General features: G+C 44.3%; 1 protein-coding gene across 8 annotated transcripts in view; it reads left to right on the top strand.

The window, feature by feature from the left end:
• The window catches only part of para (sodium voltage-gated channel paralytic), a 234,681-nt gene that overhangs the window by 146,239 nt on the left and 62,416 nt on the right, over nucleotides 1-26,026 (top strand). For all 8 annotated transcript variants that reach the window (XM_080272415.1, XM_080272413.1, XM_080272412.1 and 5 more), the window contains exons 4-11: nucleotides 1,448-1,653; nucleotides 4,859-4,987; nucleotides 6,509-6,600; nucleotides 7,433-7,636; nucleotides 15,009-15,072; nucleotides 22,006-22,150; nucleotides 23,536-23,709; nucleotides 24,084-24,293. In XM_080272415.1, coding sequence (XP_080128541.1) covers nucleotides 1,448-1,653; nucleotides 4,859-4,987; nucleotides 6,509-6,600; nucleotides 7,433-7,636; nucleotides 15,009-15,072; nucleotides 22,006-22,150; nucleotides 23,536-23,709; nucleotides 24,084-24,293 — 1,224 coding nt within the window. The remainder of the gene's footprint in view (nucleotides 1-1,447; nucleotides 1,654-4,858; nucleotides 4,988-6,508; nucleotides 6,601-7,432; nucleotides 7,637-15,008; nucleotides 15,073-22,005; nucleotides 22,151-23,535; nucleotides 23,710-24,083; nucleotides 24,294-26,026) is intronic.

The raw sequence follows: 26,026 nt of genomic DNA, 5'->3' as shown, positions 1-26,026 counted from the left end.
GCCCTTTCACCTTCCCTTACTTTCATGCACAGTTTTATTTGCCCTTACTGTCCCCTACTTAACCCACATCCCCCCCCCACTCCTCAATCTCCTTTACTTTTCATCCTTGCCTCCTTACTCCTCTATGTCCCCCACACTTCCTCCTTTCCCCTCTCCTCCACACTTCCTCCTCTCTTTCTCTCCTCCACAGTGTGTCCTCCTTTTCTTCCCTGCTCCCCTCACTCCTGCAAACCTCCTCCTTTCCACCCCATTTCTCCGTCTCCTCTGACCCCTCCACCTTCACCCCTTCCCCCCCTCCACTGGCAATTAAATGAAGAGATGATATGTGGTGGTTGTTTAATCGACCTCTGGCTGTCATGATGTGCCCTGTCTTGCCTTGTCCTGTCCAACCCTTTTCCCAGCCTTGTCCTTCTCATCTTTTCCCATTCCTGCCTTGCTGTGCCCTGTCCTGCGCTACTCTGTCCTTCCCATCCCTTCTTATCCTTCTCTGCCTTGGCTTTCCCTTCTTTCCCTTTCCCTACCCTGCCGTGCCTTGCCCAGAAAGTGGAATCCTGTGGTTGTCGCAAGAGTGAAATTTAACCCTCACATCATCGGAACAACTCTATTATTTAAAGCCGGGCATTTTTATTGGTGAGTCATAGGGACCGAAGGGTGGTAATCCTATCACTGTTTACACTCTGATCACTCTAATGGTCGTGACAGTATGTGTTGCGGGAACGGCTCAGTCGGCTGGTTTAGGCGTGGCAGTGGAAGTAAGGAATGAATAAATGATGCGACAAGGATAACACCGAGCCGTCCCAGGAGCCCACGAGAAATGGACCGGCGGAGCAGAAGTGGAGTGTGATATGGGCCAGTGTAAGGCAGAATAGGACAGTAAGGTATAAAAAAGAGTAAATCGCTGAGGAGGAGGTGTTAGTAAGCGTCCTAATCGTGCCAGAATACCGCCCTGAGAGTGAGTCAGTGGAACCTGGGAGTATTAACCGCTTGAAGGATATACGTGAAAATCATTAAGCCGTAGGGGTGGGCCAGGAATGAGTCTCCTTGGTTACAATTCAGATCAATCCTCCAATCTGACTACACGTGGCATCAACCGAGCAGAAAGGGGTTAATTAACAGTGCGAGTCTGCTACTTAACTTGTCTACATTGCCACTTAATGCATTCTGTTACTACCATACCTAACACTACCATTATACTACCACTCCCCACCACACTTAACACCACCATTGTACTTTCATCTCCTACTATGATATCTGACGCTAACTTCCCCTCTGGCATTCAACTTGTTTACATTGCTACATAACCTACTGCCATTCTGCCACTTAATACTGGCCTTCTGTTGCTACCATAAACACTGCCATTAAACTACCATTCCCCACCACACTTAACACTACCCTTGTACTCCCATTCCCTACCATGATATCTGACGTTGACTTTCCCTTCCTGCAGACTATAGTGGTGATCAGCAAGGGGAAAGACATCTTCAGGTTCAGTGCGACGGACTCCTTATTTCTGATGAGTCCCTTCAACCCCGTCCGCCGCACCGCTATCTACATCCTCACCCACCCCCTCTTCAATTTCTTCATCATCTGCACCATCTTGGCCAACTGTATACTCATGATCCTACCCTCCAACGAGCTCATCGAGTCATCAGAGTACGTATACAAAAAGAAAAAAAAGGATTATTATTAGGGGTGGAAAATGTACGGTGGAAAATTATAAGTTTGCCTTCCAACACGAAGTTATTTACACCTGTCACTCCCTTTTTCATCACTGTTGATCTTCCTCTTCAGTGAGCTCGTTATCAGAATACGTATTGGAAGTTTCAGAAGTTTCAGAGGAAGTTTAAATGTGTAAGAGGGTGTTTGAAAAGTATGGTCAGTCAACGGTTTCCTTTCATACACAATATTTTATACTCGTCCCCTCTGCCTTTCAGGTGTAGTGCTGTCATATTTAGGATATATTTTTATAATGTACTATAGGTTCTGATTTAGGTTATGGGTTTTGTAATTTAAAGTATATATAGTAGGTTATAGACTGTAATGTTTTATCATCATCAGTCTTACCTCAGCATCACATTTACCCTCATTAGCCTTATAATATCATTAACAGCCGTATCTCATCATTATCATCATCATCATCAGCAGCAGCAGCAGCAGCAACAACCTTATCTCTTAGTTATCAGTTGTATCTCATTAACATCATCATCATCATCTCCTCCTCCTCCTCCTCCTCCTCCTCCTTTGCATCATCATCATCATCGGTGCTGGAGAGGGTCACCTGCGCGTGGTGGCATCAAGGAACCCACCTCGATGAGAAAACCCAGCCCGGACGGAGGAACTGCCTGGGCATGCAAACGGCCTCATCTTGTTCTTACTCTCCCCAAGAGAGAGAGAGAGAAAGAGACGACACAAATTCAACAGAAACGTGACATGCAGACACTGGCAAGCCATGCACAACTGGCGGAAAAAGTGGCTGCATCTTGCGTGCTCAGGCCTGCCTTCACAAAAACGCCTCGTTGGATATGTGACTTCAACAACAACAACAACACACACACACACACACACACACACACACACACACACACACACACACACACACACACACACACACACACACACACACACACACACACACACACACACACACACACACACACACACACACACACACACACACACACACACACACACACACACACACACACACACACACACACACACACACACACACACACACACACACACACACACACACACACACACACACACACACACACACACACACACACACACACACACACACACACACACACACACACACACACACACACACACACACACACACACACACACACACACACACACACACACACACACACACACACACACACACACACACACACACACACACACACACACACACACACACACACACACACACACACACACACACACACACACACACACACACACACACACACACACACACACACACACACACACACACACACACACACACACACACACACACACACACACACACACACACACACACACACACACACACACACACACACACACACACACACACACACACACACACACACACACACACACACACACACACACACACACACACACACACACACACACACACAAGCAAAAGAAACAGACCATAAATACTCTAGCAATTAAACCTAGTAGCATTCTTTCTAAACCACCACCAACCATCCTTCCCTCAGTAACTTCCCTGCCCAGAGAGACACCAGTAGACTCGCCAGCCTTCCATGCGGTCCTCACCCGTCACTGCTACGCTACTGTACCATCAAAGTATACAAGCCATTATAAATCGCCTTTGCCCTGAAGCCGCCCACACCACAACTCTCTTACTCACCACATGTTCCACACACTCACGGTGCAAACAGTCTCTCAGCATAACCTCAGTAAAAGACCTCTGGGAGCGACCAGTTGAAATGGCTAGTTTCCTGAAGTCGCTGGAGTTATATCTAGATGTCCAGATGAACCTGGTTTTATAACAACAGTCACTATCATCATCATCATCATAATCTTCACCATGAGCCATATTTCATCATCATCCGTCTTATCATCATCATCAACATTTTTATGATTATCCATATATCACCATTATTATCAGCAGCACCAGCCTTATCATCACCATCATCATCGTCATCTAATTAGGTGCGAATAGGTTAACCCGTTAATGACCAGGGTTCCTGTGTACGGGATTTTGCTGGAAAGGTACGTAACATGCTGCCCTCCGCCTATCATCTCGTAGTCGCAAAACCCATAGGTCCCTACTCTGGGGTTCCCTGTTTATGAACTTTCGAAAATGCCACATTCGATTTTTTTTTTTTTTATAAGGCTCCGGGACACCAATATGTTAATTTAGGTTAGGTAGCATTATCATCATTAGGTTAGATAAGGTAGGTTTATGATCATTGTCATCACCTGCGTGTGTTAATGCCACTGGGGCTCTTTCGCCGCCATTGATACATTCAGCAGTCATTGTATACTTTCGGACGACCATTTGATTTGGGAATTTACTTTAGCTAATTAGTATATCTCATATTCTGTAACTTTTCGTCTCCATAAAGTTTGCTTGCAAGTGGATAAATAATTGCCGTAGAAATGTTAAGTCCAGGATATAAAAGACGATAGTTTTGGTTTCAGTGATGCATGACGCCATGATGTTCCACGTGGCGAAGGAGCGCGATCTGTAATAGCCAATTTAGTTGTAATGTCTGTAGGTGAGATTAATTTAACACTGTTTGGCCATTATACTAACCCATTATAAACCTAACAACCTATTAGATGTGAATGATTAATGCAGGTATAGATGGAATTACTCGGCTAAGTGGACTAATGGCAGCCCACCAAAATACCCTCTTGTAATATTTCACTGGAAGTATCAGTGTTATTAATACTCATTTGCATGAATATTTGATGGAAATGTGAAACTATGCTCTTTCTACTTTAACTTAGCCTAAAATTGCCGTCTCTGTACAGAATATCGAGCTGTAACAATAGATTACCATTGAACTATGATGCTAATCACGAAGAAGTGCCGTGAAATAAGGTACAGTAAGGCAAATGCATGGGCAGAGTTAAGGTAAAAGAACTGTAGTTGAATGTGAGATATATTTCCTGGCTAAATGAAAAGCCCCAACAGCACAAATTAACCCATTCATCATCATCCATTCCTCCTCCTCCTCCTCCTCCTCTTCCTCCTCTCCTGCTCCTCTTCCTCCTCCTCCTCTTCCTCCTCTCCTGCTCCTCTTCCTCCTCCTCCTCCTCCTCGTCCTCCTCCTCCTGGTGCTCACGGTGTTCACTCCTGCAGGGTTGTGTTCACTGCCATCTACACATTCGAGTCCGGCGTGAAGGTGATGGCGCGTGGCTTCATCCTCGAGAGCTTCACTTATCTTCGCGATGCTTGGAACTGGCTCGACTTCACCGTCATATCCTTAGCGTGAGTACTGTGTGTGCGTGTGTGTGAGAGAGAGAGTGGGTGGGTGGGTGTTTGTAGAGTGCGTGTGTGTATCGGGTGAGGAGGTGTCAGAAGGTGTGTGTGTGTTTCAATAGCACATTACAGCAAAACAATAATTTTTGGCAGATTGCACCAAATTATTTCCTTGTAGCATACTGTATTTTTATCACTGTAACCCCTTCACTGCGATGACCTGCTAGTTTTTTCCTTGCTACATCCATACAGTTTACTCAGCTTTGGAAGGAAGATTGTTGTATGTATAATTATTTACTGTAACTTACTCTAATATTACCAAGTCCCCTTCGTGAGTGCGTGATTTTTAGCAATAGATTAGCACTAGATAATGATGCTAGTCATGAAGAAGTGGTGTGGAAAGACTTTGAGCCGTGGTATAATTGTATTCTGCCACTGAGCTACATGGAATAGGTTGCAAAGGGACGAAAAGCTTGGCCAAGTTAAGGTTAAACGAATATGGTATGTAACCCTTCCATTTCGAGAAGTCTCCCCTGAACTAATTGAGATAGTGTGGAGAGGTAGAACAAATCGCAGAGGGTGAGGTGTTAGGGAATCTCAATTTTCCTGACCTAGTGACCTAACTTGGCGGCCTAACATAACCTGATCAGCCCTCCCCTAACCTAACCGAAGCTACGTTGACCTGACCCGACCTGATTTAATCTTACCTTATCTTACCTGTAAACCTAAACCAACCTGACCTAACCTAGCTTAATCTAATCTGGATCCTATCGAGCCTAACCAGACCTAGCGTGACCTTATCAAACCTAGTCTAAGCCAACCATATCTAAGTATGGGTGAATAGTGGCCATTCATTGTTATATTAGTCACGGGAACCACCTCACTATAATTACGCCTTTGATTTTATTCTTGCCATCTCCAGACGGGTTTTGGTCAGACTGGGAGAAGCTTTTGGAACGGGTGGGGTTGAGGGCAGATACAGCTTTCATTAACCGAGAGGGCATTCCGTACTTGCTTAAAATCATCAGGAGTTAGTAAGAATAAAATGACATGAAAGACGTCATCGAAATGAAGGGATTAAATTCAATGGCGGCTTTATTTGAGAACGTTTGTATATGTGAGAATTAACTGTTATTAGATATTCAAATTCTGAACAATGCACACATGTTAATATAGTCGGATACACGCGGTTACCGAGGTTTGTTTTGCTGCCGTATGTGTTTTCCAATAATGATTTTCTTTAGTAAATTCTTTCAGTGCGATCACACACTTCATGCTATTTTATTCTCCAGTATGAGAGGTTTTTCTGAGCTGAGTAATTGTTTTTTTAATAACAGAACAGAGGAAGAAAATAACAAATGAATAGAAAATAATCGTTTGGACATGGTAAGAAAATTGCAAAAAATCATGATAGAGAATAGATTGATCCAGGTAGGGCCTTTGTTGACCCATGACCCAATGAAAATGGTGATGATGGTGAAGGAGTGAATATGTATGTGACCTGTGTTGACCCCTGTTTCCTCCCTACAGGTACGTGACCTTTTTTGTTGACCTGGGTAACCTCGCAGCGCTCAGAACCTTCCGTGTGTTGCGAGCCCTCAAGACCGTCGCCATTGTTCCAGGTGTGTGCCTCCTATCACCCCACCCCGCCTCACCCCACCTCACCTCACCTCACCTGACTGGGGTTAACTTGCCCCCCAGTGAGAATAGATGTGTAACCACCCTTTTTAAGTACGATTGTTAAGCCACGCAAGTCATCATAATCACCACCACCACCACCATCCTGACATAGTTAACTCGTCATATAAATAGAGTGGGTTGGATTCAAAAGTAGAAAGGGGAAATTACAGACGTAGGAGATCTAGGGGCAGAGTGGCCATTAAAAATCACATCTCGATCTCCATCCCTCGTGTGCCATCATGAAACTCACACGCAACACATCGGTCTGTCAGTACCTGCATTCTCGTAATATCATGGATTTGCCCAATTATCATACTCTTTTTACAATGGCTTGGCCCAAAATTGCCATGTCCATAATGAATGCCCAGTTCTTACAATAGATTAACACTAGAATGATTGTCAAGGAGGAAAGAAGCTACAGTTTATTTTTTCTGCCTCTCAGCTAGATGAAATAAGCTGCCAAGGACAAAAGTCTGGGCCAAGTTAATATAAAAAGAGTAATTTTTCTCAGTTTTCACCACCAACCCACTCCTGTCACTCACACAGCCCCACCGTCTGCTCATAACTAAGACCCACGCCATATATCCGCATCATATGCCTCTAAATATAAAGCCACGCCTGTCAGAAAATATGCTTCCTCAGCACACTCACTCACCATCACATGCACAGAAACCCACTCCAAGCATACTCTCTTTCACACACACACACACACACACACACACACACACACACACACACACAGGCGCATTCATTAACGCGTGTGCTCCTCCGCAGGTCTCAAGACGATCGTGGGCGCTGTGATAGAATCAGTCAAGAACCTGAGGGATGTGATTATCCTGACGGTGTTCTCCCTTTCCGTCTTCGCGTTGCTTGGCCTTCAGATCTACATGGGCGTCCTCTCTCAAAAATGTATCAGAAAGTTCGATTTTTCGGGAAACTGGACTCACCAAGACTACATCAACTTCAACGAAAATAAATGTAAGTTAGGAGTATTTTTTACAGCTTTTTTTTCATTAATGAAGAACTAGATATTCTTGGTAGTTTGGAAAACTGATTTTTCCAGTGGCCCTTGACATGAAGTTTTATCAAAGTATGAGAATTCGGAGTTAAAATTTATTGAAATGGCAAAGATGGAAATGCAAAAGTTGAGATTTTTCAGCGTAAAATCATTAGAGATTGTAGTAAAATGCAGTTATCCAGAAGCATCTTGTACAGTAGCGGACATAAATATTAATTCACTTCATTCCCGTAAGGAGACTCAGAGCGGTAACACTTGACAAGTTTTCGAATACAAAGTGGAGTGATATTAGGGACCGCGACTGTAGCACACCTTGAGTGATGACCAACCAGGATGGAGCATGGAAGAATAAGAAAAGAGAAAGGTATTCTTTATCCATTTACCCTTTTTTTCTTTAACAGAGGAGTTGGTGGCTGTTACTCTTAGATAGGTTAAATACCCACGGGACAATTTTTTTTTTTTTCCCTCAAAAACCTAGCTACATGATGTTCTGTAGAAGGCTGGGTACCAGAAATCATATCTGCATACCTGTAGGATCACAACTTCGGTAAACAACTCTGTAGAAGCTCTTGGCAAAATGTTAATTATATTTACCGTACCCACGAAAATATATTTTTTGTTGACGTCACCCTGCATGTTTGGTTCTGTGTACAAAAAGGTTATAAATCCGTTTAAGAAGCACAGTCGTTCAGGAATAAGTTACTCTGACAGTAATAACGATTTGTCGTGGCATATTATGTCGTATAAGTTTTTGATTAAATATACCCACAACAAGCGTCTCTCTCTCTCTCTCTCTCTCTCTCTCTCTCTCTCTCTCACCTGTTATTCCCCCGATGTCGTTTTTTCTGTGTTACTCTTTCCATCCCGGACGATTGTATTTCACTGGGGAGAGACCTACTGAATTAGTGGGGTTAGATGCAGCCTTAATTTACTCGTAACTACGTGGTGGCTCTCTCAGGGTGAGCAAAATTGCCTGCATAACAACAAGAATATACTACAGAAGGAAGTAATTGGATTGAAGGTGGCTAAAAAAGAGAGAGAGAGAGAGAAAGAAAGAGATAGAAAGAAAGAAAAAAAACTCCCATATAACCCCCTTCAAGGCGCATGTTTGAGGGTAGTCTCGCTTAGTTCAGTGTATTTTAAGAGTTAATGGCCATCTCTGAGTCCCCTTGGTGGCGTTACATGATCGAAAAGCCTCCAGTCACCTCTTGTGCTTAAACTTTTTCTAGTCTCGAATGCAAAATATGTCGGTAAGGATGAGGTACTTTTGATGCTTCTCAGGCAGCAGAACACGACCTTGGGTTCTTGTAGTTCTTCCATCCTAACTTGGCGGAGATTTTCGTGCCTTAGCATCGTGTATCTCATAGCTCTGTGGCAGTACAGTATATGGTGGTATTGTGGCTCTATAGCACCCATCCCGTAGCGCTTCGTCGTGATTAACACCATATAGTTAGTCTCTTGTTACAGCTCAGCTTGTTGCTATTTTCTGTGTAGCCTGTGTCTGTAACTGTAAGAGTCCACTTCAGAACTGAATTTTCTTCCCGGAAGGAGTGTAATAGCCAGAATTAACCCTTCCCCACGCTGGCGAGATACGAATGGGGAAGGTTGTGTGTAAGAAGAGTGATGCATGTGAAAATCGAAGTATTTTATTGACTGTGTTTTTGTATATCATGGCCTGTGCATGTCACCGGTAGTGATGGCAGGCTGCGAACATAGGCAGGCATGTGAAAGGAGATGCCACCAGACCACCCACTGTAAATGTCCATACCGGCGGGACCTCAAACCCTAGACTCAGGACTGAAGCATTGCAGGACGAGTACGGCACCATCGAACCACCGCAGCTCCGGAGGTGGAGAATAACATGTAATGGGCTTGAAGGGACAAAGGCCATAATAAATTACAAAAAAGGATGCCTTATTACTATTTTTTTCGTACTTATAAAGCTGCTTCGCCAGTGTACAGTACCAGTTGTATAGAAGTTATAATATTTGGGAAGCCATCTCTTGCTTTAAATGAGGATCGGGTGTCCTGGTGTACTTTTCCTAATACTCAAGTTTGATGTTGACATCGCACCATGGATGAGGGTGATGATGATGATGATGATGATTAACGCAGTTTTTTCAAGTAAGGACCTTATTTCTTAGAGGTGACGTTTCACCCACTTCAGACATACTCGCTTTATTAGGAATGGTGATGATGATAATACAACCAGACATAAGAGTACGATTAACACCACCATTTTTTGCCAGTGTTATCCAGCTCAGAGTACACCTGCCTTGACAAATGCATGAACCCCGTCAGTTCGGGGAGGTACAGCATTCCATATTGTATTCTTGTCCTTACGAGTCGCTGTCATTCAACTCAACATTTTTCCAAGTAGAGGGGTTACGCATATCCTGTATTTGCCTCTTTGCATCTGTTATTAAAATGTGTCTTGACTTTGGACATACACTTAAGAGCTCGTCGTCCAGCAGACCTTTTCCATACCAAACACCTTTACACGTAACCACTCCGGCACTATTACACACCGTTCATATTGATTATATGCTAGTCCCATCCAAGGCTGAGAGAAGTAATGGTGGGTGTGGCATGAACAAAAAAGTTCAAATGCTGTACTCGGATTGATGGGGTAAATGCAGCATGATTCTAAACTCTTCACTACTAAAGTTGACATTGCTGAAAATAAAATAATGTAGTGATGCCAGAAATGCACTGAAAGGAGTAGCAGGCCAGAAGGTATGATAAATCCTAAGCTGCAGTGCACACATGCACAAAAAAGTCACCTGTGTTAATGATTGATTATTAGTATCCGTATGATGAGGTTAAAATATCTCTCTTAAGTTTAGTCGTAATGGAGTCATGTCCCAGAATTAGAATCGAGGGTTGTAGATATCTGCAGTTTTTATTTTCACGGCAGTCTGTGTATGTGATGAGATAAAGTAGCATATTTTCAGTTAAGGGTCTGCGACAGTATATACCACTGCATGGCCAGGGCAGATTATAGGAGTCTCAGATTTTTAGGGACACAGAAATAAAAAATGTATAATCCTTCAGTTTCCTTCACAGATAACTTTACTAATACATGAAATAGTACATGTTAACAAGTAAAAAATATATATAATCCTTCAGTTTCTTTCACAGATAATTTACTGATATATGAAAGAGTGCAGGTTAAAATATGGTCATGGCAAATAAAGATCCTGTAATCCGGCATCCTCTGCCCCGAGGCTATGCCGGAATATTGGATGTGCCGAAACGCTGGGATTTACGCCTGTGCTAATAAAACTGAGAGTGTGAAGGTGTGAGTAAGCCTATAAGAGCTGGTGATCATTTATGTAGCACCTGTAATTGTTAGTAATCAGCCTGCAGTCCACGTTACAGAGTGTAGTCTGCAGCAATACAGAAGAGTCAGACGTACTTTGTCATCATCAGATACTTAGGAAAATAACGTCATAAATTCGAGGCTTGGCTACATTTTCATGCCCACAGTTTTGATAATACGGACCTTGCCTCTTAAAATATCCCCCACATCCGTAGATATTAAAGAATAAATAAAGTAAATCCCAGCGCTATGATAATGGTAACTTTAGGCCAAGTTAAAGTGGACAGAGTATAGTGATTATACACTAGGTCCTTCACCTTAACTTGGCCGTGATTTTTGTTCTTTTGCAGTATATTTCCCGTAGATCATTGGTTGAATAAGACAATACTACGGCTGTATATCCTTTCCATAGCACTTGTGTTAATCTTTTGTTACAGCACAGCCTTCAAGGTGGAGAGATATAAGTTTTTGGCCAAGTTAAAGTGAAAAGAGTATATCAGAGTAGCTGTCCGTATAGTAGCCGAGCACGAGTGTTTCTGGAAGTGTCTTAACTCTTTCGCCTTCTTTGGACGCATTAAGTGATTTTGCTGCCCTAACACGATTTTATTCACAGGGTTCACAGTTGTAATGATTAGCATTGAAATACTTGAATTTTCCCCACATGAGGCTAATAGTGTGAATTTAGCTTGATTGAAGTACGAGTACTCCAGATGCGTCCACGGCGGCGAAATGGTACTGGGACACTACCCCAACCCAGCCCCCTTACATGCCCCCACTACTTTAACCTCTTCAGTATCATGATGCCATTGTTTTCTTTTTTGTTAAATTCTTGCTAAGTGATTGCGTTCAGCTTAGGGAAGACCTCTCTTATTAGAGGGGTTAAAAACTCTTCATTAACCCTTTCAGTACCATGGCTCCAGAGTATTTGTTTCTTTTTATTTATTTTTTTCATCCTAAGGTCAGATTATTTGTGTTCAGCGTAGATGTGACCCCCCCCCATAGTGAAGTGGTTAAACCAGGCTTTAGACAGACCTCACTTAAACCACACAGACGTCAGTAGTTGCCCCATAACAGGACAGTAGCCAGCAGATAGCACAAGTACCCACCACACCCCACCAGCCACCCCCACCCCACCACACCCACCTGACATCGGTTGTTTATAGCCAACACGGGTAGTCCTGGGCAAACATCAGTAAACCCAACATGCATTAGTACTCCCAACATACATCAGTAGTCCCAGAAGACGTCAGTAGTCCCAGCAGACATCAGTAAACACATCAGTAGTCCCAACATACATCAGTAGTCCCAAAAGACGTCAGTAATCCCAGCAAACATCAGTAAACACATCAGTACTTCCAACATACATCAGTAGCCCCAGCATAACTTGTCCCACCAGCCATCCAACAGACATCAGTTGTCCCAACAGACAGCAGCAGTTCCAACAGACATCAGTTGTCTCAAGAGACATCAGTATTTCTACCAGACATTGGTAGTCCTTTTCGAAATCCTGTCACCACAGTGTTCCCAGCCTCAGCAGGAGTCCTCACCACCACTTCAGCAGTCTCCACCACAACATAATAGCCCCTGCCACCACAGTAGTCCCCACCACAACTGTAGTCTCAAATCACCATAGTATTTCCCACCACTATAGTACAGCCCCTGCCCCCACAGTACAGCAGTTTCCACCACAGCATAATAGCCCCTGCCACCACAGTAGTCCTTCCACAGCAGTAGCCCCACCACAACACAATAACCCCCTGTCACCACAGTAGTCCCTACCACATGAGCAGTCACCACCAAAAACAGTATAGCTCCCTGCCACCACAGTACACCCTACCACAACAGTAGCTTCTGTCACCACAGGAGGCCCCACCACCACCAGACCGCCGTAGTCCCCACCACTGCAAAGTAGTCCCTATTACCACCAAGCCACAGTAGTCCCCACAGCCACAGTCAGTGTAGTCCCCACCACCACAATCAATGTAGTCCCCACCACCACAATCAATGTAGTCCCCACCACCACAACCACGGTAGTCCCAAACACAATCATATAGATCCCACCACCACAACCACAGTAGTCCCAAACACAGCCACAGTAATTCCCACCACCACAACCACAGTAATTCCCACCATCACAACCACAGTAGTCCCCACCACCACAACCACAGTAGTCCCCACCACCACAACCACAGTAATCCCCACCACCACAACCACCATAGTCCCCACCACAGCCACCACAGTAGTCCCCACCACCACCACCATTGTAGTCCCCACCATCTGCCTTTCAGTTCATAGGGTATTGTAGTGTTCAAATTTCCATTGTAAGGCGTCCCATAATGCCAGTCTCGCTCTCCCCTCCCTTCCCCTCCCCTTTTCGCCCTCCCCCTCCTCCCTTCTCCGTTTGGTCTCCCTCCCTCGTCCCCTCCTCTCTCTCTCTCTCTCTCTCTCTCTCTCTCTCTCTCTCTCGTTCCTTGTCTTTCCCAAACTCTTTGTCCCCTGTTCTTTCCCCCCATGCTTTCTCTCTCTCTCTCTCTTTCATTTCCCCCTTCCTCTCTCTCTTATTTTTTTTACCTCTCATCTTCTCTCTCTTTCCTTTATCTTTCAGGCCCAGTCTTCCCTTTTCATTTCTCCCTTCAGTTTCCTCTCCCTTTCTAGCCTTCTCCCTCGTCCCTCTCTTTTTTATCCTTTCCTCTCTCTTCTCTCCTCTCCTTCTACATCCCACACCCCTCCCCTGCTTTCCTCCTCTCCCCGCTTTTCTCCCCTTTGGCTCTCCTCCCCACCCTATCCGTCAACCCTAATGATATTTCCTCTCCCATCCTTCTCTTTCCTTTGTTTTCTTTCCTGCTTTCCCTCAGAGTCCTTTTTCCTCTCCCCTTTTCTTTCTTTCCTCCTCCCCACACTTTCATTCTTCCCCCTTTCCCCCTATGCTCTTTCCTCTCCCTTCTCCGTCCTTGCCCTTTCCTTCCATCACCTCTTAGCTCCTTGCGTCCTACTTTCTCTCTCTCTCTCTCTCTCTCTCTCTCTCTCTCTCACGTGTTCCCCCCAGGTATTTTAGCCACCATTTTTGTGTATATAATAGGTAACCTCTAGTATATGCTGTTTCCCGCCTCCCCATTTTTCACAAATTAGATATTCCCAGTGTAATAGATTTCCCATTTTACGCTTCCCCCAACCAGTTTCATTTCCTCCTATTTTCTTTCACTCCTTAAGTATTTTCCTTTCATTTTCGTATCTGGTAATTACTTTGTTTTATCCCATCATCATTATTTTCTTTGCCTTCCCCTTTTTTTGTGTGCCGTCTATAAATATTTATCTCCATTTTTTCTGTACCTTATAGATACCCAGTTTCATGTTTCCCGCCATTTTTCTATATAGTATTTAGGTTCCCGATTTATGCCTTCCCGTTTTCTATGCCTCGCCCAGTTGCCCCGTCCCCCGTTTTCTGTAGGTCCGCCTCATTAGCTAGATTTACAGTGTTATGTCTTCTCTTTAAAGCATTTTTCTCTGCCTTTTTATTGATTTCTCCTTGTGTGCTTCTCCATTTTTTTTATTCCTTCCCATATAATCCTTGTCCCCCATTTTCTAGTACCTCATTTAATTCATTGCCAGTTTTATGCTAGCGTGTTTTCCTGTACTCTCCCATTTTTCTATGCCTTCCCTCATAACGTGCCCCCATTTGTCCTATTTTATGCAGCCCCATTTTTGTGTACCTTCTCCTTGAACCTTTCCCCCCATTTTTCTGTACCTAGGTCGACGTTTTGATGCCTTCCCCATAACATCCTTAACCCCATTTTGGTGTACCTTGTTAGATAGATTCCCAGTTTTATGGCGCCCCCATTTTTCTATGCCTTACCCATAATATCTTTGTCCCGTAACATCCTTAACCCCATTTTTCTGTGCCTTGTTAGATAGATTCCCAGTTTGATGACCCTCATTTTTCTATGCCTTACCCATAACATCTTTGTCCGGCATTTTCTACGTCCCTGGCTCACTCTTCTCGTGTTTTACAGCCAATTGGCATATGATACCAGACCTATTGGATGCCCCATTGTGCGGCAACAATAGTGGCGCAGGGTAAGCTCTCATAAGTATATTTTTCAGTACAATTTTCAATACTGTTTTTTTTTTTTTTTTACTCTCAGTACTGTTATTTTTGACTCAGCCCCAGCACCCCTCACCCTCCCCCACGCCCGCCTCGCTCCGCCCGCCCTCCACACACACTCTTTGTAATTGCATTTTTTTAAATACTTTTTCTGTACCCTCGTGTTTATATTTCTTCTTGACTGTATTTGCATTTTTTGGTGTGGCCCGCGGTGGTGATGATCTTTGAAGCAACATTTTTTTTCTTTTTTCGTTCAGCCTCTTGTCTCCCTTCCCCCCCCAGCCCCCCCCCAGCACCAAAGTGGTTATATATTATACAGTATATATTTGTATAGATTTTTTCGTTGCTTATTTTTCGCTTTTTTGAATGTTTGCCACCAGTGTTTTGGCTTCAGTCCTGCCCAGCCAAGTACACAGGCTGCTCTGGGACCTCTCTCCCTCTCTCTCTCTCTCTCTCTCTCTCTCTCTCTCTCTCTCTCTCTCTCTCTCTCTCTCTCTCTCTCTCTCTCTCTCTCTCTCTCTCTCTCTCTCTCTCTCTCTCTCTCACCCAGCTGCCACCATTGCCTCTCACTCATCCAGCCTCACATTCACCTGTAGTAATTTATTCTCTCTCTCTCTCTCTCTCTCTCTCTCTCTCACACACACACACACACACACACACACACACACACACACACACACACACACACACACACATATCATGCCTCATCCACCATTTGATGCATTGTTTATCCTCCATGTACTCAGTCTGTCACAGCCACATCAGCTCAGGCTCGAGTTTTCTGCAGTAAGGTGTAATTTTCCAGTTCCATCAGTAGGAGTTTGGCATGTATTTAGTAACCTTTATTGAGCATCACTTATATGAGAAAGTTACGGTAACAGTGCTGGCCCTAAAAACATTTCTGGGTAATCATGCCTAGATATTATACTACTGGAGTGTTTTCATATGAATAATCCATTTAATTTTGGGTACAATAGCTGTCAAGAGATACAGTACAATAGGCAATGTAGTGTTAGAAAACTGTGATGCCTAAGAAACAATGAGACCGGTCACTAGGTCGTAGGTATTCTAAAGCTGTTACATCACATACACCATCGTACACATACTCTACAGTCACTTACACTAAGAATTACAATCAAACCACAACGAAAGTCAAGCCAAAGAGCAAGTTCCTGGTCGAAAAGTTACTTTCTAGTACGTGTGTGTGTGTGTGTGTGTGTGTGTGTGTGTGTTTCTTCATGCAGTACTACTACTCAGTACTGTTGCACCTGTGACATCCAGCACTTGTCACTTGCTGCTCGTTCATCGATCATCTATGATTTGTCCACAGTGATTAGTGGATAAAATGAATAAGGATAAAGAACTGAAGTTCTTTATCTCTCAGAGGACTGGCCCTGTGGCAGCGAAATGAAAAACCTGAGCTGTGTCATACTATTACCCCACCACCCACTCCTAGCCATGTAGCACATCAGTGCTTCTTACAACACTGCACTACAGCATCCAAAACCAGTTGGTTGTTGACGTACAGTAGGCCAGGCGTTGATGTGTGGCAGTGTGGCGTAGTTCACCACCTCTCAGTGACTGGGACACATGTAGCCAGCTCGAGGTGTGTGACAGGCGACCCTATCATCACACCCATACCACTACACAACTCACCTACACCACAGCTCATCACAATTCACCACACCCACACCGCAACTCACCACACCCACACCGCAACTAATCATTCCTCACCACAAGTCATTCTGTGATTTATTACATCACTCCACCTACTAACAACCCCACTCATCATCCATGCAATCACAGTGGCCTCTTTTCCTCTCATCATCCAGCCCGTAAACACAGCCATTCAGTAAGTATTTATGTAAGTATTATGGGCAGATTTTTTTCCTTATGTCTTTAGTTATCCACACATTCATAATCAACCCGCCTGCCTGCTCTTCATCACGTTTTCCATCATCATCATCATCATCATCATCATCATCATCATCATCATCATCATCATCTTTACCTTCCTCATAATTTTCCAATAAACCATAACATCAAGACTATCATCAGATTCTGTCTATAATTTCTTTTGTGCATTTTTTTTTTTTTACAGAATTAGTCCTAGCCATCTGTCAGGTTACAAAATCATGTATGTGTATGTAGGAGTTTATATTTCTGTGTGTGTGTGTGTGTGTGTGTGTGTGTGTGTGTGTGTGTGTGTGTGTGTGTGTGTGTGTGTGTGTGTGTGTGTGTGTGTGTGTGTGTGTGTGTGTGTGTGGTTGGTTAGGTGGGTGGATGTGGTTGCAAGTGTGTGTGTGTGTGTGTGTGTGTGTGTGTGTGTGTGTGTGTGTGTGTGTGTGTGTGTGTGTGTGTGTAATTTTTTGCACTAATACTGTTCTTCACTCCCCGTCCATCAGTCACTCTTGTTTCTTTGCAGTTGATTTTTTCCGATTCATTCTTCATTGCAGTTGATACTGTTAGATTCGTTCCTCACTGCAGCTGATATTTAGAGATTCATTCCTCACTGTAGTTGATATTCGCTGATTCATTCCTCACTGCACTTGATACTCACACACTCATCATACACAGCAGCTGATATTCACAGGATCGTCTGTCAACAAACACCTTAGCTTTAGCTGCCTTCACGTTCTCATTCACCTGTTTTCTCATTCAGTTACTTCCTCATTCATTCTGTTTCTCATCCAGTTAGTTTTTCATTCATTCGTTTGCTCATTCAGTTGCCTTTTCATTCACTCGGTTTTTCACCAGTGTGTCTCATCCAGGCCTCACCTACTTACTTTCTCATTCACTTTTTCGCCTCTGCTTCCTCATCCCCTCAGTTTTCATTCCGCAAAATAAGTAATGACAGTTTATATCTGATAATTATTTAGCCATATCACCATTCCATGAAATATAGTCAGCAGTGTATCGTCTGCACCATGCTTCACCAAACGCAGTCACTTACCAGCATCACCATTAATAGTCGGCCGCACTTATAACCACTTACTTACGTAGATAATACAGCCATACAACCAGCCAATCAGTCACACAACCAACCAACTAGTCACAGGCAACCAGTCACACAACTAACCAGTCAACCAACCATTCACGCAACCAGCCAATCACAAACAACCAGCCACGCAACCGACCAGTCACACAACCACCCACCCAGCCAACCAATTACACAAAAAATCAACCAGTCACAACCCATCCAAGCAGTCAGTCAACCACACAAGGAATCAACCAATCAATAACACAACCAGCTAGTCACACGGTCAGCCAGTCACATAAACAAGTAACAGTCCAAATGGTCAGAAAGCCAGTCATTCAAACAACCAGTCGTGACACCAATCAACCACTCAGCTAAAAGAAATCATTCAGTCTACCATTTGTACTATAAGGCAGCTGTCTGTGTGTGTATCGAAAATTGCTTCAGATTTCTTACTTTGAGCTGAAACACACACACACACACACACACACACACACACACACACACACACACACACACACACACACACACACACTTCTGCAGATGTTTGTGTATTCATAATATCATCAGGCGGCCATTTTTGGTTTTACACACACACACACACACACACACACACACACACACACACACACACACACACACACACACACACACAGCATGGTCATCTGTAAGTACTGTCATGTGTGTTTTTGTGTGTTTGGCTTCCCCCTCCCCCACCTGCCCCGCCTCCAGTACCTGTCTGTCTTGGTGTGTTCTTCAGCCAGCAAACTCCATAGGAACTGGGAGCGACGAGACGACCACACCTGAAGAACGCTTTACCTTTGTGCATGACCTGACCTGACCTCTCTCTCTCTCTCTCTCTCTCTCTCTGCCAGCACGGCTCCGTCTGTATGTCTGTCTGTGTGGCTTTTATCACCATCGTCCGTCTTTGGCTTTTAATCCGTCGGTTTGAGTTTCATTCGTTTTCATCCCATCTTTTATAGGAGATGGTGTGTGTGTGTGTGTGTGTGTGTGTGTGTGTGTGTGTGTGTGTGTGTGTGTGTGTGTGTGTGTGTGAGGGGGGCTGTGCATGTGACAGGGGAAGTGTATGTGATTGAAGGAAGAAGTGTGTGTGTGTGTACGTGGGAGAGAGAGAGAGAGGGGGGGTCACCGCCAGAAGACGACGAAGGAGGTGGAACGAAGAGGTCACAAACGCTCGCTCTTCAATCCCAGGACGCATTTTTCTTTGTTATTTGTTTATTTATATATTTATTGCCGTCTCCAGAGTATTTCATTCATGGAGAGACTTGCCAAACCGTAGACATTGTATATACAGTAACCTTCATCGACTCTCACTGCGGGGCTCTTCTAAATTGGGTAAAATCAACCAGTAATCTGAGCACGTCTGGCAGGAAGCGGGAATTGAAGGATGTTATCGTATAAAACGTATCAAACTCGTAACCTGAGAGCCACTTATTTCATTCTCGCTGCATACAAGAGATTTCATTCGTCTTGGGGGAGGTCTGTCGATATGTTTATTTGCGCCCGATAAAGATTCCTAACTCCTCTCCTCGGTGGATGGCGAAGTGCAGTCATATTAGAGGATGAATTTGACTGATAACCAAGGGAGGTCCGTTCTTGCCTCATAATTAAGGTTCATTGACTTTCATGCGGCCAGGACTTTCGAGGGGTTAAGTACAGCCTCTAGGAACCCTTTCAGTCTGGTGGCAGGATTTATTGATTTGTTTTTGTCACTTCCAGGCGATTTCATTACATTTTTGGGAGACCTTGTGTTGTGAAAGGATAAATGGAGGCTGCACTTGACCCCTCCAGTTCGAAAACCTTGTCCAAAAAAAGAAGTCGAGTAGTAGCAATAATAAAACGAAAAACACGTCGTGGGTCAGAAAGGTTAACCTGTTGACCACGAGAGGTTCTTCCTGTCTTGAGGTGGCGAGAAGAAAGATAATAAAATAGTCTCTCCGGCTGAATGAAGGGGTTTGGTGGGGTTGGACTATAGGTGAGAGTCTCCAGTATATTTACGATCCAGTCCGCGCCGTGCCCACCATGATTTGAATTTGTAGGAGAAACAAGGACAGGGGAGTGTAGTTTTCGCGTTCCTCCTGTGTAAAGAGTTGTCATTTACGAGCGAAAGAATACCGTCAAGGAAAGGACACCGCAGACATTTCCAGTTCTAAAAAAATCTAACTTAAATAATCGATGCTGAAATTGAGAGTCCCGCCCGTGATAATATAAAGAGAGTGATGATACCGCTGCCCTCTCCTCTGATTCATGTCTCAAAGAAAAGTTGGAGAAGCTTTGGTCTGGCTCACCTTAGACGGTGAGTCGGTGGGAGGGGAGGGGAGGGGGGGGGGCAGTGTGCGTGAAGGTGAGTATAAGAGTGAGTTGGTAGAGGGTGTGTGGCGATCAGGGTGAGAGTGAGTGAGTGTAGGGTGAGTATCAAAGTGACGGTCAGTGTGAGCTAGTGAGTGACGACGAGTAAGTGTGAATGAGTGACGGTGGGTATGAGTGTGTGACGGTGAGTGTGAATGGGTGACGATGAGTATGAAGGTAAGTATGTATGAGTGAGTGATGGTGAAGGTGAGTATGAATGAGTGACGATGAGTATGAGTGTGACGGTGAGTATGAGAGTGACGGTGAGTATGAATGAGTGACGGTATGAGTCAAGGTAAGTATGAATGAATGACGGTGAGTATTGAAGTGTACGAGTTAGTGTAGTAATATTTGCCCAATATTTTAAAACAGGTATAAGCTTGTCTCCCCAGTACAGTGACCCCTCCCCCTCCCAGTCCCAGTCCCCCCCCCCGTAGCACACACAACATTTCCCAGTTCACATTTACCCATCCCCAGTACACCAAGTATGCCTATCCCCAGTACACCCTAGTATGCCCCAGTACACCAAGTATGCCTATCCCCAGTACACCCTAGTATCTGTGTGTCCCTGTCCCAGTACACCCTGGTATATTAGTCATTGTCCCAGTACTTCATCCCAGTACAACGTTGTAAAGTGACGTAGCATAATTATCCCAGTACAAAATAGTATACTTGTCCCAGTACACCCTAGTAGATTTATCCCAGTACACCCCAGTAGATTTATCCCAGTACACCCCAGTAGATTTATCCCAGTACACCCTAGTAGATTTATCCCAGTACACCCCAGTAGATTTATCCCAGTACACCCCAGTAGATTTCTCCCTAGTACAGCTTAGTATTTTTATCCCAGTACACTCTAGTATAATCCCAGAATAATCGAGTATATTTGTCCCCAGTACACCCAAATGCCTAAAGTTACCTCAGTACAGATTACCCCAGTTCCTAAAGTTACCCCGGTACCAAGTTACCCCATTATATCCCCAGTACCGCAAATTACCTCAGTACCTAAAGTTACCCCAGTACAAATTATCCAAGTACCTACAGTTACCTTTGTATGAGTTACCCCAGTACACACCCTCCCAGTCTCTTCCCCTCAGAAGTACACTTTTCCCCACCAGTAGCTCCCAGTACTCCAGTCTAGCTACCCTACCCGGTATATCCCCCAGTAGCCCCAGTACACCCCCAGCAGCTCTAGCTTACCCCCAGTAGCGTCAGTTTGGCTACCAGTACACCCCACATAGCCTCAGTTAATTTCTAGTACACTCCAGTAGCCCCCTAGTATTGCACAGTACACCCCAGTAGCCCTAAGTACAGCCTCAGTAGTCCTTGGTACACCCATGTAGTCCAGTACACCGTCCCAAGCATTGCCCCAGTAGCCGCCAGTACAACCCCAATAACCCTCACTACACCCCAGTTGCCTCCAGCAGTACACCCCCAGTAGCCCTCAGAACACCCCAGTACCCCCCAGTATAGCCCCAATAGCCCTCACTACACCCCAGTAGCCCAATAGCCCCAGTACATGGTCAGCATTGCCCCAGTACACGCCCCCTCCCTGCAGGACGTGTCCGGCGGGGTACATGTGCCTGCAGGGGTTCGGCCCCAACCCCAACAACGACTACACCAGCTTCGACAACTTCGGGTGGTCCTTCCTCTCCGCCTTCAGACTCATGACGCAGGACTACTGGGAGAACCTCTACCAGCTGGTGAGTCGCGCCTGCAGCATGCACAAAATTTTACCCGTCCCCACCCCGGAGGGGCTCGGGAACGGGTATTGCTTTCACTCGGTTTGTCTGTTTGTCTGTCTGTCTGTTAACAACTTTACGCGAAAACTATTGGTGCGATTTTGACTAAAATTACAGGAATAATTGGCTATGACCTTCTGATCATCTGATTAAGATATGGGCCACATTGGGCCAAGGCCCAGGATGTACGACCAAACAATGTAAAAATATATATAAAAAAAAAAAAGAATAGTTTTTTCGCCACAACTTTCAAATTCGTCATATCGACATGAAACCAAAAGCTGAAGGTGCTTCTTTCAAAATACTATAACATGCCTCATTGCATCAGGGGGGTCACCCCCCAGTTAGTGGTAGGGGAGTCAGTGTCAGGTGGGTCGGGCCTAAAATTTCCAAGTGGACATAAAATCGTCAATTTTCTCCCGATTTACTCGAAATTTGATATGTGACATCTTTGACTAGATATCCTGTTGTGTTTTTACGTCAGCACTAAAATGACTGCTGGGGGCGGGTTTGCAGTGCCTTAGCACCGCTTCTTGTTTTTTTTTTTATGTTGGGTTACCCGGCCCGTCACCTGCCTTTCAGTGTTATGAAGTATAGTGGCCCAGCCTCAGCACCCTAAATCTCACAAAGGGCAATGTGGGACATTATCATCACTATTGTTATTATTATTATTATTATTATTATTGTTGTTGTTGTTGTTGTTCTTGTTCTCCCGTGCAGGACTGGAGTTGGGGGTGAAGACCGTGCCATACGCACAATAGTTTGAATCTTGTATAGGTAACGAGATTTTTGGTTACCGTGTAAAATTTAAATGCTCTCATGTACGTAGGACTGCCCCTTTGCCCTTATATGTTCCAGTCTTTGGTAGTGTAGCCTTGGGCCTTTACGCTTGGAAGGGGTAATAATAATTGGCTGTTTCCTTCAGCGTATCACTTTAAAGCATAAATGGAGAAAAAAGTACAAAAATGATCAACCTAAATTCTCCACCAACAGAAGAAACCCATGAAGGAATTGCGGGTCATGTTAATCAAAGCGAAATAGTGGCATAATTATCGCAGGTCGTGCAATTTGAACCCTTAAAGTTATACGCGATTTTCTAAGCCGAACACGGTAGACTGTTTAACAGAGACACTGATGAGAGTAAGTCAGCATCGGTGTGAATGGGCATGCGGCATTTATGTCAACCTTCAGTCCTAGAGCTCATGTGTAGTTAATTAGAAGTGTATTGCAGTGGCGAGAATAAGGTAGAAAATCGTCCTCGCCATGGAGGGGTTAAAATCGTCAGTTATGATGTGTGTGGCAGGCGTAAATACTGGCAGGGCTTCAGTGGGTTTATTGTTATGCAGGTGTTGCGGGCAGCAGGCCCCTGGCACATCATTTTCTTCGTGGTGATCATCTTCCTGGGCTCATACTACCTGGTCAACCTCATCCTCGCCATTGTAGCCATGTCCTACGACCAGTTGCAAAAGAAGGCTGAAGAAGAAGCGGAACAGTTACTAATGGAAGAAATACAGAGTAAGGTGAGTTATTATTACTGATGTGGTAGGCAACATTGTGCTGTCTATCATGTATCTCATATGATGGAGCTAGTCACATCGGGAGACAAAGATAAGCTGTCGCATATATTGTATGTACTGTATTGTGAAACATCATATACAGCAAAGGTGGAGTGAGAGGTGCTACATTGCATTGGTATATTAGTATTACATGATACCTGCCTTGCATTGTTGGAAGCATATGTCAGAGAGAAGTAAATGATAGCTGTGATGTAGTTGTTGAGTGTTACAACGTACAACTCCAGAGACAAGTACCATAATGACCAGTAGGGAGGAAATGGTGTCGTGCAAAGTGTTTCACAACAAAACCGTCTTTTTTTTTTTTCCAACCCCTGCAGAAGGAAGACGAACTGGCGATGGCCAAAACGATGGAGGCGCTAAACATGGCACGTGATGCGGATGATGACAACATGGATGGGTCTCCCTCTGGGTACTCAGACGATTCAGATGATATCCCGCCGGGAGTCGACAAAATGAGCATAAAGAGTGATTTAGAAGGTGGTGACTGCAAAGGAAAGCCCAACGGCAAGGTGCTCACTGGGCGTAAGGTAGGTCCGCTGCTCCATCCGTCCCCGGCATTCTATCCAACACTCATCTGCCACAGTCACTCTACTTTGCATCAGCAGCACTTGGTCATCAACTCCCACTGCCCTCTGTTTTATACTTGAACCACTTTCTTGACAATTTCTTGATTTATCTCACACCACGCAACAAGCTACCACATGCCTTCACACACCAAACTCGGACCGTTTAACACTTATTACATCACATATGAGCTATATTTCTCCACACCTTCCTCTCACTTTTCTACCATTTAACATCAGGTCACTTATATTTACCAGTCGTGCTCTTCACAGATATAATATGCTTCTTTCCAGCCATTAATGTTTCTTACTATCTCTCTTTCTCTATCTGTCTCTCTGCCTATGGCCTTGTACCACCAGCCATTTTGTTGCCCGTCTCCCTTGCTGCCGCCTCCATAGCCTAGTTGGCCATTCCACGTGGTGTAGTCGCCAGCCTAGTTGCTCACACTAGTCCCTTGGTCACATAATTTAGTGAGTCTGAACTAGTGAGTCAGCCGTAGGCCCATATTCTCGTCACCAGAGGATGCCGTCTGATCCCTCTTCCTTACCATTTTATTACTGGATATGACCTGTTAATATTCTCTTGTATTTTATGTATGCAAGCTGTGTTAATGTGAAACAGATATCAGAAACCTGCAAGAGAATGTGAAGGTGAAATATGCGACATAAATGGGTAAGGAAGAGATGGTACCAAGGCTCCTAAGGCCCGGGAATGAGGCCGATAGTCAGCCAGCCCTAGCCACCCGGTAATAGTTGCCTGGTCAGCCGAGTCTTGTTAATAGTTTTTTCGATCTAGCGTACCGGGAGTGTTGACTAGCTGCACATCTCCTCAACTCGACTGATGTCTGTGATGTTTAGTGGGTTTGACTCTCAGATCAGCACTAGAGAGTTGAACGAGGCTAGATGGCGCTTCCCTAGGCCCGTACAGTCGTTAGGTAGGCAGGCTATACCTTGCACTTCTGCCTTCCGTGTTTGTTTTTCCATTGCCATGTTAATATTTTGTGGTATTAAACTATAACTGAAAGACATAAATAATACCAAAAACATAAAATAAAGCTCAGTATGCAACAATAAAATCGTTAAGGAATAAATTTAACTCCCAGTCTCAAGCGTTCAGAAAGCACATATTCCTAAACCATTCATTTCGCGTACTGCATCTTTTTCTTCGTTTTGCATGTAATGTATATTTATTATCGATAGAGATCTGAATTACTTAACGATTTCATTTGCATACCCCATCTCATTATTCTTGTATATAGAATGCATTTTAATTATGGATATAGATCTGGATTACTGAACGATTTATTTTGCATACAGCTTATTATTGTTCTTTTATATGTGTTTTTATCATCGACATAGATCTTAATTACTAACATGCCATATGTGGAAATAAACTGGCAAGGAGAAGGTCATGTAGAGCCTGCTTCACGTACCTTCCCTAGCCACGACCTTTAGCTCTAGGCTTCATAGTGACCTCGTATAGTGACGTGATCTATACTCGATTTCCTCTAACTTGGTCTAAAATCGCCACCTCACCGTCTTGAATGCTGAGTTGTAATGAGATTGACCTTAGAGCATGATTCTAGTTACGAAGAAGTGCTGTGGAAAGGATGTTGAGCCGTAGCATTTTTCTGCCAATGACCTTCGTGAAATCAGGTACAAAAGGACAAGACTCTGGGCCAAGTTGGTGTGAAAGA

This window comes from Coenobita brevimanus, chromosome 50, assembly GCF_032717465.1.
Source record: "Coenobita brevimanus isolate Jiangsu-jjx chromosome 50, ASM3271746v2, whole genome shotgun sequence".
Lineage (NCBI taxonomy): Eukaryota > Metazoa > Arthropoda > Malacostraca > Decapoda > Coenobitidae > Coenobita > Coenobita brevimanus.
Note: the sequence above shows the minus strand (reverse complement) of the source record. Positions and strands in the feature narration are given on the sequence as shown.